This window comes from Macaca mulatta, chromosome 3 (assembly GCF_049350105.2).
Source record: "Macaca mulatta isolate MMU2019108-1 chromosome 3, T2T-MMU8v2.0, whole genome shotgun sequence".
NCBI classification, from domain to species: domain Eukaryota; kingdom Metazoa; phylum Chordata; class Mammalia; order Primates; family Cercopithecidae; genus Macaca; species Macaca mulatta.
Window position 1 is genome coordinate 103,681,845 of NC_133408.1, and position 12,731 is coordinate 103,694,575.

Sequence of the window (12,731 nt, forward strand, 5' to 3'; positions counted from 1 at the left end):
TCTATAAATATTTTAGTACCTTGAAATATGGCTTTTGAAAAAAAGACTAGTTTTGCCTTCATAGAAATAGATTCATAGAGAATGTATTCTTTTGTGTTTGCCATTGTTCACTCAACATGTTTGTGAAATTCATTCATATAACTGCAGACATCAGTATTTCATTTTTTATTGCTGTGTATTATTCCATGTATTAATACAGAAACACTGATTTCTTAAAAACATACTCATATAACTACTTGGCCACCTAAATGTATTGGCAATAATTTTTAAATATGATCAGTGTTCAGATTTACCTAGTTGTTTTATGCATGTCAGGTTTCATCTGTCTGTTTAGAATCAGTTTGTTCAAATCAGGATAAAATAATATTTCCAATGTTTTAAGGATTGCATCTGGCCTGTTCACAGACTATGTATTAGGGAGCTTTATGTAAGAACAGCCATTTCTCTATTTGTTGGAAGTGGCTGGGCTTTTGGTCAAGCAACATAGTGTGTGTAGGGATTGAGTTTTATGGGGAAGATGGATGGGTCCTCTGCTCCACTCTGTTAGGTCTAAGATGTGCCATCAAGGCTGGGCTGACCCTGTCCAGACTTGTTGGCACATCTTAGACTCAACTTTACGTAACTTGTCCTCTTCTTCTGCACTACAGAATTCTGCCTTCTCCGAGGGAAACAAGGTGGCTTCGAGAACAAGAGGAGAATTGACTCTGTCTACCTGGACCCCCTGGTCTTTCGAGAGTTTGCATTCATAGACATGCCAGATGCTGCGCATGGGATATCTTCCCAGGATGGACCATTAAGTGTTTTAAAGCAAGGTATTGCTAGTAGGGCAGGAGTGGACAGTTGAGGGCCCACTGAGCTCTGTATCCCAAGAGGTGGTTTGGCCTTCAGCATCAGTGACCCCTCAGTGACTCTCAGAAAACATGAGAAGAGAGGTGATACCACCGAGGCCCAGTCCACTTGGCAGGACTCACCTCGGTTGGATCTTAGGGAGCCCCAGGTTGTGGGTGCTGTATTTTAGGAAGGGAGGGGAGAATGACCCTCCACAGGGCAGGGGTTGGAGACTGAGGTAGTCAGGGGCTTGGCATTTTTCTTTCATTGTAAGCACAGAAGCCCTGTTGACTACTAAGAATAGCTCATCAGCTGTGAGGATGGAGAACCCAAGTTTTGCATCTGTTTTGTTATATTCTGGGCTTCATTGTCAAGACAAGCAACGCTTTGTCAGCCTTGCAAAATGCTCTCTTGGAGGCTCTTTATCCACATGGCATGGGCTGCATGGCGCCAAAGAGGAAGAGGGGCCATGCCCAGGATGTGCCTGCAGCAATTCCTTTTGCTCCTCACAGCGTATGGTGCTTTAGAAAGCTGGTTTCTTTTGTGGGGGGTGTGGGGGCGCAGCGTATAGGAGGAGATAGGCAAGGAAAAGGGGACACAAATAGGTGAGAGCTTAGCACAAAGAGCTAGGAACCGCTCAGGTTAGGGTTAGGGTTAGGGTCGCTCTGGCTTGGAGGGTAAGCACAGAAGTCCTGGTGACTACATCCGTGGAGCTTTGATGAGTCCCAAACCAGGGGATGCTTTTGTAGCAAAAATGTCAATATTTGAAGAAAAGACAACAAAGGCCCAATTTTAACATAAGGCTTTCCTATCCTGGCTTCCTTGAGATGGATAAGTGGGTGCAATTTTCAGCTGCCACTTAAAGGATTTTGTCATTGTGGGTTAGAACCACAGCACAGTGGCCCTACAGCCACTGGGGAACAGAAGGCAGTCCCGTGCTGCAGCTTCCTTCTGTCCTGCCCACAGGCCCACCCTTTGAGTTGGCCTTTCTGGTCAGCCAGGGTGCAGTGGGAGCTGGATGTGCCAGGCAGGAGGAGGGTGGGGCTTGCCTGGTCTTTGTACCCTCAGAGACTGGACCGACCAGGACAGCTTCTGTCTTCAGGCTGGGACTGGCAAAGACATAGTTGTTTGTATAGCAGAGTTTTGAAATATGTTGGTTACTGACGTTCTGTGTTCCTCTGTGTGGGGCTTTATACAACTGCTAGTTGGAATTCTCCATCCTCATGGGTGGTACACTGATGTATTAGTGTGCATCCCTGCATATGAAACCTTTATCAAATCTTTAAAAATAAAATCTCCACTAGACTTAATTTACAGGAAGCTTGAGTATCTTAACCCCCTCCCAAAAAAAAACCAAAAAAAAAAAAAAAAAACCACCAAAAAAAGAAGAAAGGAAAAGAGATTCTAAGGAGAGAGGCCCCTAAGCATCCTGCAGAGGCAACAGCTTTGGGGACTCAGTGCTCAGCTTGAGGACTTGTGAAGAAGCACAGGATAGAAAAAGAATAGCTGTGCTTGCGATGAAAATAGGGTGCCAGCCCTTTTAAAAGTGGGCATTAAATATTAAAGGATAGAAAATCTGCAATGTACTACAAGAAAGGACATGAAAAATAATGTATTTTGGAATTCGTATGGCTCTAAAGCATTGTAAAAGCACTGACTTATGTTTAGTAATTCAGCTTTGATAATTTACTTCCAGAGAAATCATGCTAAAGAGGAATTTAAATGACTTTTCCAGAAAATAATTGATTAGACTTAATGTTCAGTGAGTCATCAGAGAAGAGTGAAGCTTGAAATACAAAACTTGGCTTCCCTCTCTCTCTCTCCTCCCTCCCTTTGGTTATTGAAAAATATGCAGGGTGGTGTGTAACTTGATGTTTATTTCTGAGTTCCATGACTGGTAATGCAGCTGGGAATATCCATGAAAGAACTGATGATTAGCTATAAAAAGCAGGAACTGCTGTCCGATGTTGTGAGATGTGCATCGTGGTCATGAGACTTGGGTGTGCTTTCTTTTCAGTGACCCCGCTCCTGGAGAGGAATTTCCATCCCTTTGTGGAGCTGCCTGAGCCACAACAGACAGCTTTGAGTGACATCTTCCAGGCAGTCCTGTTTGATGATGAACTACTCATGGTCCTGGAACCAGTGGTGAGCCCCGGGACATCTCAAGGCAGTGTTTTCACCAGGGTTTTCTGGAAGAGGGGATGGGCTAGACCTCCTGGGGCAAGGCGTTGAGGCAGGATGGAATTGTGTTAAAGGTTCCCCCACCTCCTTTTCTCCCTATAGCTGTCTCTTTTCTGACTCTTGGGTCCTGCGTTTTCTAAGTGCAGACAGGTAGTTGGCCTCAGGGGTAGAGGGAGGTAGGTGTTAGTTTCCTAGGGCTGCCTCAACAAAACTGAGGGCTTAAAAAACCAGCAATTTATTCTCATCGTTTTGGAGCCTGAAATTCCAAAATCTAGGTGTCTGCAGGGCCACACTTCCCCCAGAGGATCTAGGAGAGAATTCTGCCTTGTCTCCTCCAGCTGCAGATGGCTCCTAGTGTTCTTGGCTTCAGGCAGCAGCACTCCAGCCTCTGCTCTGTCTCCACATGGGCTTCCCCTCTGTGTGTTTCTGTGTCTTCTCCTTTACTGTCTGTTATAAAGACACCATCATTGGATTTAGGGTCCACCCTAATCTAGGATGATCTCATTTGGATTTCCTTACTTTAATTACATCTGCAAAGACTAAGGTTCCAGGTAACATATGCTGGGGGCCGCTACTCAGACCACTGCAGGGGGTCGTGTGGTAGAATCTAGCAAGTCAACCTGTTTCATTTAGAACAGAGAGATAGGCTTTTGCACTGTTCTGTTTTGCAGCAGAAGGATATCCGGGGAGGTCAGATTCCTTAAGTCAACTCTTAGTTGTGCAAATGCTGAGAGCCACACAAGCTGCCAACCCTCCAGCCACCCAGATTCTGCGTCCTCCCTTTCTTAAGGCTGAGGCTTTATAAACCTGATTTTGACTCTAGTTTTGTTTTTTGTTCTTTTGTTTTTCTATTATATTATGCAGGGAGTTTGAAGAACTGATTTAATGCTTTATGGTTTCCAGGGGAGTGTTCATATTATTTTTCCTTCTTGAAATGAGATTGTGCCGAAAGAGCCTGGGTATCAGTGATGGAACCTGTTACTGAAACAGCCCCACGGACCAGGATATTTGCATTCTAGAGGGTGGGGAGCTCAGTTCCAGGGAGAACAGTTTCAAAAAGCCCACTGACTTCTACTTCCGAAAATAACTTCTTCCAAGAGCAAAATGTCAGGCCAGCACCCTGTGGAGAGAGCCTCAGCTGCCCTGTCAGATGCTGGAGAAGCAAGCTGTCTGGATGGTGGCGAGGGTGGGGTCCAGCTTTCAGATGACCGGCTCTGGATACCAAGGCTGTGGGTGGTGCGGAATTGGCAGGGTGGTCCTAGCTAACTGGCTCTCCAGCAGGATCGCCTCACTACACAGCAGGCCCTGTGGGGGCAGACGCAGCTGCCCAGTGCCCGGTGGGAACGTGGCCGGGGGCTGGAGCGCCTAGCTTAACACTTGAGAACCAAGACAGGACAACGCTTATACATCGCCCTCCCCAGTTGTGTGTGTAACCACTTGTTTCTGGTCCCTGGCACTACCTGACAGACCCTGCCCTAGAAGGTTCTAGGCCACAGTTCCAGCAAGTATGCCCCCCACCCTTGCGAGCCAGGTTCAGCTTACTGTCCCTTCAGTGAAATGTAGCCCCACGGATGAGCAATTTCAGAATGTAGAGAAGAGCTGCGGGTGGTACTTTCCTTGGGGGACGGGTGTAAGGGCCGGGGCTTGTGTGTGCTGTGAGGAGAGGCCCCCGCTGTGGCGCTTGATCTCCAGCTGTCATGACCATCCCCCTTCTTCTCCCCTGCCCTACAGTGTGATGACCTGGTCAGCGGCCTCTCGCCCCCAATGGCGGTGCTGGGGGAGCTGAAGCTTCAGCAGCAGCAGGACCTTGAGGCCTTCCTGCAGCTAGTGGGGTGCAGCTTACACGGTGGGTGTCCAGGCCCCGAGGACACAGGCAGCAAGCAGCTCTTTATGACAGCCTACTTCCTGGTCAGTGCCCTCTCAGGTAAGGAGAAAAGGAGAAAATAAGAAAATGAAAGAAATGGCTGCTGCTGGCTTTAAAATGCTTTGCCTACTATCTATGCTCCTGGGGACACAGGGTGGTAACTGTGGAAGATTTGGTACATACAGGTCTCTCCCTTCCGGGACAGGGAGGATAAGAGGCAGGAGGCTGATGGGAAACCACAGACTCGAGAGCCTTTCCATCCAGCACAAGCCTCCCCACTCTCCCGGAGGGCCCTTCTCCCTCCTCCCCCAGGGAAGGCCACAGTGGGTGACCCCTTGCCAACAAAAGCAAGCATCTCCCTGACAGGCTGTGGTTCACACTGGAGTCCCAGCAGAGCTGAGTGGCAGCAGCTTTCATTTGGCAACTGCTCTCCTCGAGCATTTCAGTCCTTCTCATCATCTTTGCAAACTTGTTATTCCCCACCCAGCGTGCCCCTGTCTGGGGCAAGGGGGCCACATAGAGCATCCAACCATCCAATGTACTAGGCTGGGAGGCAGAGCTGTGGCTGGGCCCAGATCCATAGCTTCTGCACTGGTCCTGAAATGGCCTCCCAAGGGAGCAGCCATCCAGTTACTGTGGAACAATCTCTGCCACCTCTGTACCACTCCCATCCGGAACCTGCTATGCCAGAGCGCCTGTCAGGAGAAGGGCATCCTTCACAAGGAAGCTGGGCTTCCTATTCCCTCTCAGAAAAGCCAGTTGTGGCAAACCAGTCCCACAGCTTCCCTTCATGGTGACACTAGTCAGGACACTTGGTTTCTGATACATTCAGGGTTCCTACCCAGCACCACACAGAAACAGACCCAGTAATCTTCAGTTTTTAAAGAATTCATATACCCCATTACTTACTGCAGCATTTCATCAATAGGCTGGATCAGTGATGCCAAGTAGGTCAGCATCATGAATGCACCACAGTCCCCTTCTACTTGAGCCTAGACACAGCATCAAATTCTCTGCAACTGGCTGGGTGTCGTGGCCCACATCTGCAATCCTAGCGTTTTGGGAGGCTGAGGTAGGAGGATCACTTGAGCCCAGGAATTCCAGACCAGCCTAGGCAACATGGCAAGACCTCATCTGTACAAAAGATAAATTAGCCAGGCAGGGTGGTGTGTATCTCTGTAGTCCCAGCTACTTGAGAGGCTGTGGAGGATCGCTTGAGCCCAGGAATTCAAGGCTGCAGTGAACTATGATCATGCCACTGCAGTCCAACTTGAAAAAAAATCTCTGCAAGTTTGCACACAGGCAGCAGGCTACTCAGTTGACACATGATATGAGACTGACTTGCTGTTTCTGAATTGAAAACTCAAAGGTAGTGAAATCTTTAGGTGCAGCTGGCAGTCTCTAAATTTTTCAACCAATCCTGCCCTTTTTTATTTCTCTGAACTGTGATCTCATTTGTATGTCAGTCCCAGCGGAGGCCAGGCTGGCATAGAGCCCTTCCATTTGTGCTCTTGCTAATCCTCAGCCCTTCTGAGTTGATTTTTTTTCCCTCTTAGTATAATCTTCTCTCCTTAGAAACCGAGGAAAGTGCTAGAATAGAAAATAGGGTGGTCTTAGGTCCTCACACCAGTTTCTGGCTAATAGCTGTTTTCAGCACTTCAGTCCCACATGTGACCTGTTTCCTGGGAAGCTTCCTCCACCACTTCGTAACCTTAAGCAAGTCAAAAGGTCTGACCTCCTTGGACCCTATTTGTAAAACAGAATTGGTATATGGAAGAGCAATCAAAATAATTTCAGTTCAAGAAACATTTAACAAGCTTAGACTATGTTTTAGGCACTGCTAGGTAAATATCAAATCTTGGCCCTCCAGGAAATCAGAGTCAAGTAGTAAAATTGGTGGGTAAGCTTGGTAACTTAGATGCTGTTCTTTCATTCCTGTGCACCTAGCACCTAGTGTACCATGCTCAAGATAACGGCTAAATGAGTAATATGGGACTCAGGTATTTCCAAGAATAAGGGATGAGGATGATGGCTACCTGGGTCCCCGGAGCCATCCTAGAAAGTGAAGGCAGGGCAGCAATGGCAGATGAGATGGCTGGGGACAGAGGTTCAGCTGGATACGCTAGGCCACATAGCTTTCCGTCTTCATCTTCCTGCTTTGGGGTAAGAGACTACTTGAGAAACTGTGGATTTTCTCTTCAGACAAATGCACACACATTTTGAATACCACATTAGGTTCTCTGGCAGGAGCATCCCCCTAGGTGCTGCCCCACACCCTTAGTAGCCTACACTCTCTCTTGAGAATGAGCCATGGTCCGTTGTACCCTCTGGGGCACACCTCAACAACACATTGCCTTTTTTAGGCTGCTAATACATGGTGGGAACAACTAAGTTCCTAACCAGTCCCTCAGCTACCTGATTCAGCAGGTGACTCATTCTTTTTTGCCTTTTCAGCTCAAAGCTGAAAACCCCCAAGGGATTGTGGTCCTTTTAGGAACTCTGGGAGGTGTTTAATATCCACTTTGAGTAACACTGACCTGGTATTCCGTTCCCTGGGGCTTGGCAAGGGCCCTTGTGGTGCAGCCCCTAGCCTGGCACAGCTCTGCTCCAACCTTTCTACTGTTGCCAGACTGCATTTTCCTCCCCAAAATGATTGGTGACAGGGATAGAGCCCTTTATAGTTTACACAGTACTTTGACATATGCAAAAACAAAACAACTATGTAAATGAGGAAACTGAAGCTCATAGAGGTGTACCTGAGGCTGCAGCCTGAATGCATGGAGGGGCTCAAATGTCACTCTTCTGTCACCAGATGGCAGGGTCTACTTTTCCATGCTGATTCCTTTCTTTCCCCCAGTCTGGGCAGTTCTTTCCATTTGGTAAATCGAATGTCAAGGAGTATCCTCTGTGGAATGCAGAGCTGGCAGCTGGGTTCCTACATCTGTTTTCTACAAGGTCTTTGCTGCCCATTTAGCACCGTTCATTCACTTACTCAACAACTGCTGGGTACCTCCCCTGCCTGGCTGGTGGGAAAGTACTAAAATATAAGTTAGGTGCCATCCAGGGGCTGGCTCTGTTCCCATGGACTTGTTTTTTTGGACTGTGACTGTGATTTTTGTCTCCTGCAGAAATGCCAGATAATGCAGCAGCTCTGCTGGGCACTTGCTGCAAACTCCAGATCATTCCCACACTGTGCCACTTGGTAAGTAACCTCCCAGATGGGACCTTAGAATAGATGGGAATGGGGAAATGATGATGGGGTAGACATCCAACAGCCGATAAAACACCTCTAGCACTTCTCATCCACAACAGCTCTTCCAAGATAGATAAAATAACTATTGCTATTAACCCCACTTTTATACACATCCCACCCCCTGGGAAGATTGAGACAAAATGATTTGTCCAAATAACTTGTTAGCAGGTCCAGGACTCCATCCTTGTCTTTAGACTCCAAATCTTATACTTTTCCCATTGTTTGGAGAGAATTTTGGCCAAGGTTTGGTGTTACATTACAATAAAGGGGCCTGACACCATATTATTTGCAATGGCAGTTTTGTGCTGAGACTGGTTTGATTGAGCTGTGCAGCAGATTCGCCAGGGAGGTATCCAGGACTGATCTGTCCCAGCGAGACATAGCTTCTTTCATCCACTTTTAGGAGTATCGTTAGCTTGGTGCCCTCTGGAAATGTCATTATAAGAGCATGAGTTAGGTAATGATGAGCTTAGCCCTAGAGAGTTAAGGTTAAGCTTTTCCTTTTTCAATTATAGATTGAGCCATTAGTAGAAAGAACCACCAATAGGTTGCCCTGAAGCCACCCTGATGGGGTAGCTAGTCTTGTGTAGCTTTTGCAGATGTTGCTCAGCCTGGGGCAGAGGACCTGAGCACACATGGTCTGACTATTTTAAGGCCTAATTACTAAAGTCCAAGGCCAACCTGCTATGTTGGCCCAAAGGATCATCTCTCAGAGCTCTGCTATCAGATCTGGGAAGCAGGTATTGGGGCAGACTGCCTAGATAGGACCCTGACATTTGGTACACATCTACTCTGGGAACACCGAGTAATGTGGTTGGTGCCTTTGTGCATAACAAAGACATCAGAAGACTATGCAGCATGGCATCATTCCAAGGAGCAGATCAGGTATCACTCACAACTGAAAGCTTCCACAGGCCCAGAGGAACCTGCATTCTTGTACACTGACTGCAAAAATGGAACTACTTGAAAATGTGCCAGCATGTGTGTCCTGGGCCAGCTGAGGGTAAAGGCTGGTGGCACAGTCTGGTTATGGAAACAATACATGTCATTATTCTAATTGTACGCAGTGACGAGCAAAACAACAGCTCTGCTTTCAGATCTCAGCTCCTCTTGCAGCAACTGAGTGCTCAGCATTTACTAAGTTAGTCCTTCCTAAGTATTTACAGACTCATCAACTGCAACTGAAGCAGGTAAAAAAGAAAATCCTGCCAAGCCCATGTTATCTAACCCCTTCTCTGACAAACTCACACCTAGCCGTCCTCCTCCCTGCAGATCAGCTCTAGGACATTTGTGTTATCCCCCAGGTTCTGCTCTGTTGGTGTTTCAAGAGCAGCAGCCAGAACACATTTGGAGTTCAGAATGGAAGGTATCCTGCTTCTGCACATTCTGCCTTTTGGCAGCTGCTCAACATAGTCAAAGACCTTCCTGGGTGTCTTCACATACCTCCCCTCAGATTTGCAATAGCTCTATTTAAGACATCAAGGTGTCTGCCTCCTCAAGGAATTTGAGTGTCATATTTCTTTAAGGGATTTACTTAAAACAGGGCACAAAATCTATCTGCAGCCCTGTCTTTTCTTGTCTAGTAGCCAGGGTAACTTTGAGAGGCTTTCTGAAGGGCTTTTGGGAGTACAGTGCCAGATACATTAACACATTTCCAAGAACTGGTGAAAGGGTGAGTTAGAATCAATAGCGAATGTTAACTTCACTCCACCACCCTCTGGGTCACTGTTACCCCCTTATACCTACAAATGCCTGTGGGCAAAGGGGGTGGTAGATATTTAGAGAAGAAAGCTGGATGCTGCGCAGCTGTCATCCGCCAGGTGTAAGGACAGGGAGCCTGCAATGCTGTTGACAGTCTCCAGCCTGCACCAGTGGGGCTCCTCCTCAAATCACTGGGTGTGATGCTGTGCTTACAGAGCAGGTCTAATCTACTCTCTAAAGCACAATCAGTAGTTTGCAGTCTGAGCCTAATGGTAACGTTAAGCCTGTGGTTACATTGTGTGAGTTGTATTTGGCAAATCTACGAGGTTCGTGAGGCTGATTTTGATAATAAACACACAAGTACTTTTACATTCCAGTGAGTGCTACCCTTCAGTCACCTGGACAAGCTGCACGACTTTCAGGATAGTCACCACTGCTCAGGACATTTCTGGAATGTTTTCTTTTGGATTCCCTTCAGATTTCTTAAAATTCAGGCATATTTTCTAGGCTTATTTCATTTTTAATTTGAAATTTTACTACTTATATTATAATCAGATCTTGAATGCCTGTTTCAAAATGAAATCTGCTGGCAAATTTTTAATTGCTGAAGATTTTCTTAAAAGTATTACAGGCACGGATCAAGACCCTAAAAGCAAATCAAATATTTCAAGTATGTGCTGAGCAGGTGGAACTAGAGCAGCATCCAAAGTGACCTCGGTGAAGAACACATTGAGTGTCTGCGTCATAGGCACGGCAGATGAGGTCCCTGCTCTCACGAGCAGCTTAGGGTTAAATAAGGGAAGGGGACTAAGTTTATGGATACACCATAATGGAGTAACATAAGGCTGAGTTCTGGGGTTGGGGGTAGATCGATGGAAAGGGATTGGGAAAGGCCCTCGATGTGGCATTTCAGCTGACAACTGAATGATGAGAAAGGGAGATCAATAGGGAAGTTTGGAAGAAGGAATAGCAAGGGAAAAGGTTCTTGAGGCAGGAAGGATAATTATAAACTATGGTACCTACCTTTGAGGAGTTCATGCAAATATATAAGAAGTTCTGATATCTTCAGTGAATCAGAAACTTGGCATACTGCATATATGAGCAAAGTACATTCTGACGTTTCTAATGTACTGGAGTTAATGGAACTAGTAGAAAGTTCGGAGAGTAGGGATTCAGACAGAGGACACCAGGCAAACGGGATAGAATCAGGCCTGAATCAAATATATCATGTTACACCTCAAGGGTTTTCCTGCTGTATTTGGGTAATTTAAAAAACGACATAGTTGGCCAGGCGTGGTGGCTCATGTCTGTAATCCCAGCACTTTGGGAGGCCAAGGCGGGCGGATCACCTGAGGTCAGGAGATTGAGACCAGCCTGGCCAACATGGTGAAACCCGTCTCTACTAAAAATACAAAAATTAGCTGGGCGTGGTAGCGCGCCTGTAGTTCCAGCTACTCGGGAGGCTGAGGCAAAAGAATCGCTTAAACCCGGGAGGTAGAGGTTGCAGTGAGCTGAGATTGTGCCACTGCACTCCAGCCTGGATGACAGAGAAAGACTCTGTCTCAAAAAAAAAAAAAAAAAAAAAAGACATAGCTTTTTTCCCCCAGAATTACCTACAAGTGCATTACTATCCAATGTGGATTTTTAAAGAACATTTTTAAAGTGAATTTGTTTAAATGTGTCATTTCAGCTTCGTGTTCTGTCTGATGATGGAGTATCTGATCTTGAAGACCCAACCCTGGCTCCCCTGAAAGATACAGAAAGGTTTGGGATTGTGCAGCGCTTGTTTGCCTCAGCTGACATTAGCCTGGAGAGACTGAAGTCATCTGTGAAAGCTGTCATTCTGAAGGACTCTAAAGTCTTCCCACTACTTTGTATAGCCCTGAATGGACTCTGTGCTTTAGGCAGAGAACATTCATGATGTCATATGTGAACTAGAAGTACGTGTTATTGGCCAAGGCTGAGTATTTTTCAGAATTGTTAAAGGTCATATGCACGTTAAAAGTTGACCAATGAAATGAATTTACAAAACAGTTTAAGAAGTGGTGACATTTTGCATTATGAATGACCCGACTTCTAGCCACCAGGTACTCTTTAAACAGTTTTCCTTATCAGAGGCCCTCCTGTGCTGGTGAGCCAGCATCTGAGTTAGGTTCCAGCACCTAAAGAGCTGGGAGGGCTGAGAATTCTTAGCATACATTCAGACTTTTTTTCTGCACAATAAGTCCATCTGTCACTTGCATTCCACTTTCTTTGTTATACAGAAAGAGTCTGACCCTTTAATCCAAAAGTTCTTTTTACATTGTGACTGCTGTGGGAAGGCAATTTCTCTACACACAAGAGGCTGCGTTTTGGATGTGATGTATGCTATTTGATGACTGAAAATGAAAATGAACTGTAAATGCTCCTAGAGTATATTCTTCTGCTAAACAAAATTAAACTTTAAAAAATCTAATAGTAACACACCCCTGCTTGGGACCCTAGCTATATGCATTTTATGTGACCTTGCCATGCTCTGGTGAACATTCTATTTCTATGTCTAGCACATGTTGATTTCCTATTAAAGAAAACTTTGAACTGTGTCTATTTTGCTTTTTATTCTGTTTTGATGTTCTTCTATAAATAGCTTGGACTGGATCCCTGATTCCATAGACAGGATCTGAGCCACTGGGGATGAGGGGTAGCAGTTGTTGGAAACATATTATACAGCACCTATTTTTTCCCTGCAATATCATCCACTTATTCCCTTTCTTCCCTTCAGATTTTAATGTTAACAAGGAAGAATAAAACAAATAATCCTTTTGTCACCACTACTAAAAATGAGACTCTTTATGGAAATGCTTATATGTTGGGGGAGAGGCTATAAAGTGGCACATGGTGGCAGCAACTATACAGAAATGAACT

At 45.9% G+C, this 12,731-nt stretch overlaps 1 protein-coding gene across 9 annotated transcripts in view; it reads left to right on the plus strand.

Moving 5' to 3' along the window:
* The window catches only part of GSDME (gasdermin E), a 60,110-nt gene extending 47,701 nt beyond the window's left edge, over nt 1-12,409 (plus strand). For all 9 annotated transcript variants that reach the window (XM_001096213.5, XM_077998015.1, XM_001096330.4 and 6 more), the window contains 5 exons: nt 648-812; nt 2,846-2,973; nt 4,741-4,933; nt 8,002-8,075; nt 11,518-12,409. In XM_001096213.5, coding sequence (XP_001096213.2) covers nt 648-812; nt 2,846-2,973; nt 4,741-4,933; nt 8,002-8,075; nt 11,518-11,748 — 791 coding nt within the window. In that variant the 3' untranslated portion in view covers nt 11,749-12,409. The remainder of the gene's footprint in view (nt 1-647; nt 813-2,845; nt 2,974-4,740; nt 4,934-8,001; nt 8,076-11,517) is intronic.
* The last annotated feature ends 322 nt before the right edge of the window (nt 12,410-12,731 follow it).